Source organism: Poecilia latipinna, unplaced genomic scaffold (assembly GCF_001443285.1).
Source record: "Poecilia latipinna isolate Pla-1442-1.1 unplaced genomic scaffold, P_latipinna-1.0 Scaffold8, whole genome shotgun sequence".
Classification (NCBI taxonomy): domain Eukaryota; kingdom Metazoa; phylum Chordata; class Actinopteri; order Cyprinodontiformes; family Poeciliidae; genus Poecilia; species Poecilia latipinna.
This window is the reverse complement of record NW_015112624.1, coordinates 511,715-519,374: the sequence shown is the minus strand read 5'-3', so window position 1 is coordinate 519,374 and position 7,660 is coordinate 511,715. Positions and strand designations below refer to the sequence as shown.

General features: G+C 40.8%; 1 protein-coding gene across 1 annotated transcript in view; it reads right to left on the bottom strand.

The window, feature by feature from the left end:
* The window catches only part of ggt5a (gamma-glutamyltransferase 5a), a 12,809-nt gene extending 6,081 nt beyond the window's left edge, over positions 1–6,728 (bottom strand). The window contains exons 1-10 of the mRNA XM_015028243.1: positions 6,357–6,728; positions 5,857–5,984; positions 5,678–5,764; positions 4,502–4,682; positions 4,254–4,414; positions 3,903–4,049; positions 3,025–3,155; positions 1,684–1,868; positions 1,491–1,582; positions 86–192 (exon numbers count right to left, since the gene is read on the bottom strand). Of these exons, the coding sequence (XP_014883729.1) occupies positions 86–192; positions 1,491–1,582; positions 1,684–1,868; positions 3,025–3,155; positions 3,903–4,049; positions 4,254–4,414; positions 4,502–4,682; positions 5,678–5,764; positions 5,857–5,984; positions 6,357–6,688 (1,551 nt within the window). The 5' untranslated portion in view covers positions 6,689–6,728. The remainder of the gene's footprint in view (positions 1–85; positions 193–1,490; positions 1,583–1,683; positions 1,869–3,024; positions 3,156–3,902; positions 4,050–4,253; positions 4,415–4,501; positions 4,683–5,677; positions 5,765–5,856; positions 5,985–6,356) is intronic.
* Positions 6,729–7,660: the final 932 nt, after the last annotated feature.

Below are 7,660 nucleotides of genomic sequence, written 5' to 3'. Positions count from 1 at the left end.
ATTATAGTGATCATGATGACATGACAACAGTGAGGAGCCTCAGATAATCCTAAATGCTCTTAGTGTGATCGCCATGGCTACGTACAGAGGCCAGGCCCGTCGTGATCATGTTCCCTCCACTCGCTCCAATCACCAGCGTCTTTGACTCAGACTTCAGCACAACGGGGGCCATGGAGGATGGGGGCCGCTCCCCTGGAAACACAACAAAAGCAATGAGTGACAACACAGACAACTGCAGTTCAGAACGATCACTGTCAGGAGAACAAGAGGAATGATTGGAAACGCTTTCAGCGGAGCGCCAGTGAATAAAAGTGAGTCAGATAGAGAAAGACATGGAGCTAATTTTGGTGAGTCTCATCTTGTGTTCAGTATCTCTCGTCAAATTCTAGTTTATTATTAAGGGGAATATTTAAGCAAATTTCTCTTCTTCCACACTCAGACACTAAGCTATTAAAAGTAGCAAATACCAGCATACATGCCGCACAAATATTATTCCTCCCCTTCAATATTCAGATTTCCATTGTGAAGCATGCTTGGCTTTCACATATTTTATTTATGAAACACCGACAAGTGTAAGATGCATTCATATTCAGCCAACCAGAGTTAACACCTTTCACCACAATTACAGTCATGCTTTCAACGCTCTCATGCAGGTTTGTTGGTATAATTTTAAAACCGCATTAATTCATTAAGAACATTTTCTAACCGACTGGTTTTGTCTATCACAGTATTTTGGCTCTTTGGCTTTGGGTTCACTTTTCAGGTTTGATTTGGAACAAACAGAAGGAAAAGAAGAGCCAGCAGCCTCGTGAGTCTGTAATCTGATACTGAAAGGCTTTCAGCTACATTCAAATCAACACCATGTAAACTGCACACAAAGTAAAACATCAGACATAAATAGTAACAGTGGAAGCTGCGCTGCAAAAACAAACTCTTACCAAGTAGTTTTGAGCAAATGTCTTCGTACACATTGAAATAAGACAAAATAAATTTTTCAGCAAAATATTAGAGCTCGTTTTTAGTTAATAATCCCTTAATATTTATGAAAAATTACAAGTTCCACTGGTAGATTATAAATTTTATAACAAGACGTTTTTCTCATGTTAAAAGTTAAATAATATACCAGTGGAACTAGCACTTTTTCATCAATATAAGTGAATTATTTACTTAAACCAAGCTCTTATATCTTGCTGAAAAGTTTGTCTTATTTCAAGTGAACTTTGATACTTGCACTGGTAACTAGACTGAAAATACTTGGTAAGATTTTGTGTTTTTGCAGAAGCCATCCCAAAACACAGGAAGTGAATGAGGCTGATTTAAAAAAAAAGAAAATAAATCATCTATCTTTCTCACAATTCAGGCAGCTTCACTCGCAGCGCTACCTTAATGAACCATACCATGTAGTCGTAGAAACAAGTTGTTGCATAAGAGAGGATCGTTCCCAACCAACTACAGCAAACGATGAAAATGCGTCAGGTTAATCTGATTACCGGGTAAGATGTTATCGACTCTTCCGCAAAAGTCCAACAGCTCGTTGTTGAGGAATATTCCAGTGCTGGGAGAGTAGACCTTGGAGCCAAATCTGTTAAGAATGTGTGCAAGTCAGAGCACTCAGTTTCTTTACTCTAATGCCAGAATGAAAATAAAAAGGGAAATAAAGCAGGAGCGGAACCGGGTACTGACATGTGGTTGATGGTGCTGGTGACAGCGACGGCGGACCCGTCTTCGGCCAGCACAGACACATGCGTGGTGCCCAGACTGTCCAGATAACTGGTGAGGTTGTAATACTGGTTATCGTGTGTCCTGTTGCCGCTGATCAGGGTCACTATGTATTTGGCAAAACTTTCTGCTATTATTTTCTTTGCCATCTGTGAAAAGTGAAGGAGAACACACAGAAAAATGAAATAAAAATAATAATTAAAAAAATTCCATATGGCTTATTTTCACTCATTTGGCTTTTGATACTATTTTGGGGGGGGGAATTTTCCAGATGCACCAGGTAAAACTTACAGAGAATATTACTAATCCCAACTTAAAAACACACCTATTCAAAACCAAAACATAGGGCAACAGGATTTTTATGACATTTGATAACAGGAAAAGCAGGAGTGACATTCTATACCATGTTTGTGAATGCGGGACACTGGAACACTGAACATATGTAAACGCTGCTCCGACAAACTCACTGCTGACGCCACTTCAGCCCAACAGGTCATTTAAATTTGTCAGTCAAATTAAGTGTGAAAGATCATGATTCTGTTTTACAGAGTTTCCAGGAACTGAACCATATCTAAGCTCTACTTAATAACCGAGATGCGCCAATTAGAAATTTTTTAGCAGGTTTCTATAATATTACATCAAACCTTTTTAGCCTGTCGGTAAAAAGGGCTCCAGAAATGTCCTTCCTGCTTTCCTTCCATTAAAAGGTAATCGGCTAGAAACACTACCACCATGTCCCTCTGCAACAATGCAGGTTCAGCATCTTTAGATTTAGTTTGACAAGATCCCCTCACATTAAAAAAGTGTTTACAAGCTACCTACAAACCAGGTAAGTTAACCCCGGGTTACTAACTCTGTCTATTCGGTCATGTATAATGGTTACGGTGGAATAAGAGGACTAATTACAATAAAGCATTGGAAGAAAGGAAAGGAAAAAGTGTTGATTTGAGCTTCACAACATTTCAAATTTGTCAGTTACGTATGTGAAAAATTTGCGTTAGACACAATTGATATCAATTCACTTATCCATATTACGACCAAATTATTAAAGCAGTCATGTTACCAAAATGCGGTTATTATTAAATGTAATGCATTGATGGTATGATGTGTTTACTGGTTGAGAAAAGATTGGATTAACAACTTTTTGACCATCCGGTCACAGCCAGTATTGCACAAAAAAAAACAAGAAAAAAACAAAAAACGTCCAAATCCAATCAGCAGCTGATTTCTTGGTCCAATCTCCAACATCCAGCATTATTTGTAAATCTATGAACACACACATTGAATGTTTAATTAGATACTTACGTCTTCTGATTTGAACCGTGGGTCCTGAATGTGCCTCCTTTGTCCATTGGCAAATTTAAAAGCTTCAACATAGCGGTGATAAAACTGAATCTTTTCCTCAACAGAATGAGGGGCCGACTTCATCTGGTACTCTGCAAACCAAAATAATAGTATTTTAAAGGGACAGTATTATGTGTTTTCCATTTTATAGCACAATTAAGCAGCTACGTTACCTTCAGTTGTTATAAAACTACTATGCATATCAAATGTGACTTTTCTTTACGTCCTGATTTAATGCCTTGAAATTGGTTCACCGTCTCTTTAAAAACTCCAGCTCTTTCTGAAACTCCTTCAGGAAGTCATCACAACATTGCTCCTCTATTAACCCTTTAACAAGGTTTTTTTTTTTTTTTTTTTTTTTTACCAGTGTTGCTGTGAGCAGTAGCTCCTATAATGAGCTCAGCAGAGGCACAGTTCTGCCAGGTGTTTGCCAATTGCTACTAGCGAGGGAGTTGCAGGAAGGGCTGCATAGACACTGCAGCTCTGAGGAGGAGCTGAACCTCGTAGGCGGAGCTAGGTCCCACCAAGTGTTTCGCAAAGGTGAATGGTTGCCACGGGAGATTCAAGGATTTTTCAAAAATGCATTAGTGAATCAAGGCAACACTCCAGATATGAAGAGGGAATAACATTATAACACGATGAAAAGCTCAATAAAGTTTGCATGATACGTCCCTTTTAACTGAGATGTCACTGTGCAATTGCTTTCAAAGATTGGTCCAAAAGTTTAGGATAAATGTTCTGAAAGGTAACGTTCCCTGATTTTTTTACTACTACGTTTCAATTTTGGGAGTAAAAAGTAAAAAGAAACAGCAGCTCTGACGTCTGCATCCGGCAGGAACCTTTCATGATGTTGAGGACGAGGCTGAGGAGCGGTCCTCCTGACGGGGGCGGGGGTATGTACATCTGGTACTCTCCCATTGGGACAACCCACGCATCGGTCACTGTGGCCTTATATGATGCCAAATCCTCCAGTGTGAGGTTTCCTCCTGGGCAAAACCAGAAACAAAAAAAAGTGACACAAACAGATTTTGCTGAGCAGCTCACATAAATCCTGATATTTAACAGATCTGTGGCGGTCTACCGCGGCGCTTACATTAATCAGACTGGTTTGTAATTGGATCACTGTGTCACACAGAGAGAGAGAGAGAGAGAGAGAGAGAGAGCGCTCTGTGGGAAACTGAAAGCAATACCTTCCTGTTGCACATCACGGACTAAATCCTCTGCTACCCTTCCAGTGTAGAAAGCATCCGCTCCTTTGTTTGCAATCAGCTCCAAAGTGTCGGCCAGTTTCTCAAACTTGATCTTGTCTCCGGTCTTCAGCAGGTTTCCATTTCCATCTGAATACAGTTTCCTGAGAAGAGGAAAAGGAAGAGAGACGTGTAAATCTGTATCCCTCATATTTCTGAGCCAGACTGTGTCTCTCTTAAGCAGTGGCTACCTTAGGGTCAGCGACTTGTTAATGAATGGGATGAACAAGCCTTGGACCGGAGGAATGGGGAATCCCTCTCTGGCCAGCTTGATGGTCGGCTGGAAGAGCGTGGCCCACGGCAGTTTTCCATAAAGTTTGTGAGCCGATTGGTAACCTCGAATTTCCCCCGGCACCCCAATCCATTTGCTTCCTGCATGGATGGAGGAAGGGACAGAGTTTGAATATGTCTGCTTTTCTGCAGTGTGGTGCTATTGGGCATAGAGCAGAAATTCAAGACTTTACTTTGGTTCTTTTTCTGAATTGTACTATGCATTTAACATTGAGTCAGTCATAAATAGCGCTTTTAAATGCTACTAGCATTGACATCTTCTGTCTTTCAATCAAAATCTCTTATTCTGGCTTTCTTGATCCCCTTCAACTACATTTTTATCCACCGACACACAAGTTTCTTTGTATCTGCGCCTGGAGAAAGCTGCTGAAAAAGTTATATGACAGAGCTTTGAAATGATACGTCTGTTTTATGTTGAAAGTTTATAGCCAGCCCTCCTGAGTCGATTCTTTGTTGAGTAACCTTCTACAGACTTATACTGTTGCCCTTCCTTCTTTGCAAAATATCTGATGCTCACTCAGATTACAAGCAGAGCGTCTGTGATCATTCATTTTCCAAGTCCCGGCAGATCAATCCAATTTAGACTTTGAATAGGCCATTCTAATGTGATGGGCGGTGTGTCTCTGGTGACAATTACATATCACACCTTTCATTTTAACGCAGCAAAAGACCAATAATAAGCTCTGCTCTTGAACTTAGAGTGCACTTAAAATTTACGCTGCCTCGGAGAAGTACCAACCTGACAAAATAAAGATGATTCTGGGAAAAATAGTGAAAATAACATAATTGTGTATTTTCTTAACAGATCGACTTAGTGTTTATGTGTCGCAAGAAATTCAAATGAAATATGCAACAGTCTTTTTCAAGTCACCAAGCAGGAAGTATTACTGCAGGTCCAAAAAAAGAAAAAAAAAAAAAAAAAAAAAAACAGAAACAAGCTTTCCCTTGTCACACACCACACCAAATTCCTCAAGAGCGCCGAGGCCTGGAAGAGAGCTGATAACACACACATTGGGGGGGGGAAGAAATATGCCCTCCCCAGATAAGGAAGAACATTCAACAGTTTGTCTGCATACCTTCCAGCTCAGATTTGCAGGACGTCAGCAGATCGGGGTTCACCTCTGACGGTGCGGTCTCCCTGGAGTTGATGATCTTCACCTGACCTTTAACAGCACATTCACAGTAATCAGTAATTGTTATCACAGCAACAACACCGGTGCTGCACGCGTTTGGCTGCTTGTAGACATTTCCTCACCAGACTTGTCCATCACTGTGAAAATGGCCCCCCCTCCAATTCCAGCGCTCTGCGGGTTCATGATGCCGGTGCACAGAAGCGCAGCGATGGCGCCATCTACCGCCGAGCCGCCTCGTATAAGCATGTCCCTGAAAAATCCGCGCCGGTGTTACTGCTGCGTGCCAAATGTTATTACTTTCCACATGCGTAGGTGTATGCCGAGCCGAGCCGAACCGAACCGAACCGAACCGAGCTCCATCGTAAATTAACTGCACCCGACAGTTAATCCTCTCTTAACATGTTTAGCAGAGTGCACTTAAAATTTAAACACGTTTGTTCCGATTCTGGGTTTTAAACTTTTACAGACCATAAATGCCCTTGTAGGGGGAGCAGAACTCAGATAACCTGAGGCTGAACATGAGGATGTCATTTTTCCTGGAAGGCGGTGATAAATAAAGCAGACATGTACAGTTTCCCCATCATTAATGAAGAGAACAGTGTTCATCATCATCATCACTCACCTTCCAATCTCTGAGCATTTCTTCGTGTCTGCCGCTACTGCAGCTTTCGAGAAAGTGTCGTCCGCGCAAGTGCGTCTAGTAGTGACAGTTATGATCACAATGATGGCGATCATAACAACAACAAGCAGCAAGCAACAAGTGTACACCCTGGCCTTGGATCTTGCCATGCCCCGCTGCTCTCGCTGTCCACCAGGCTGATGAATCCGGCGATCTGCGGGAGTGAAGGGCTGCGCACCTGGTCGGACCGGAGGAGGCGGGCACCGCGGCGCCCCGCAGCACAAGGAAACGCTGCAGAAAAAGGGAAGGTTATCGTAACAGCCCAGGGGATTCATGCCGTTGTGTTTACGCCTCCTTAAGGTTTCTCAGTTCTGGTTATTGTTTTAGTTTGTTGCAAATATGCGGAAATGTAACAACAAACAAACTACCAGGTTGAACAAAGAAGAAGAAAAGAAAAGAAAACCAGTTGGGTTATTTCTCAAACTGCGAGTCAAATGTGAACCGATCCAGACCCGGCTTGATTTAACGCAACATCATTTGAACATTGGCTGGAATTTCAAAATAATAATAGAAATAATAAATAATAGTAATGATAATAATAAGAAGAATAAAAATTCTATGGCAAAACGTCGGTAGCGTGGGCACTGTCAATGTTGATTTTATGGTTAAATTAAAGTTTTACCATAAAAGAGAAATGTTTTAACTTCTGGGGAAAGTTTTGAATTGAACATGAAAACAACTTATAAAAATGAATATACAAATGTAAAATGGACAAATTACTGTTTTCACGGATTAATTTATTCATGCCACCACGTCACGTCAACAGCCATGTATACAATGTATGGTAGAAAATTTCCTGTCACAATTTTACTGTTTATTACTGTCTTCTAATCAGAGTAGTCAGTGAAATCATTAACAAACAAAACAAAATCTTGCCAGTAGTTAGTGTTTGTTTGCAAAAATACATTTGCAATGTTGCTGCCATTGATGTTCTTAGCAGAAAACTGCAAACCTGCCGAAACACTGAGTTCCTTTAAATCAAATCTAAAACCCTCCCTGTTTAGAGATGCCTTTAATGACAGGAACATTATTGGATTCATATCATTCACAATGATTTCGATGATAGCATTTGACAATTTTATAATCGCTTCCTGTAATATGTTTTTATGATGTAAAACACTTTGAGCTGCCTTGTTTCTGAAATGTGCGATGCAAATTAACTAGACTTGACGATGTCTAAATGAGCGCTCTTATAAAGGAGGTGTTGGTTTTGTTGAAAACGGTATGCAAACCATTCACACCATCAA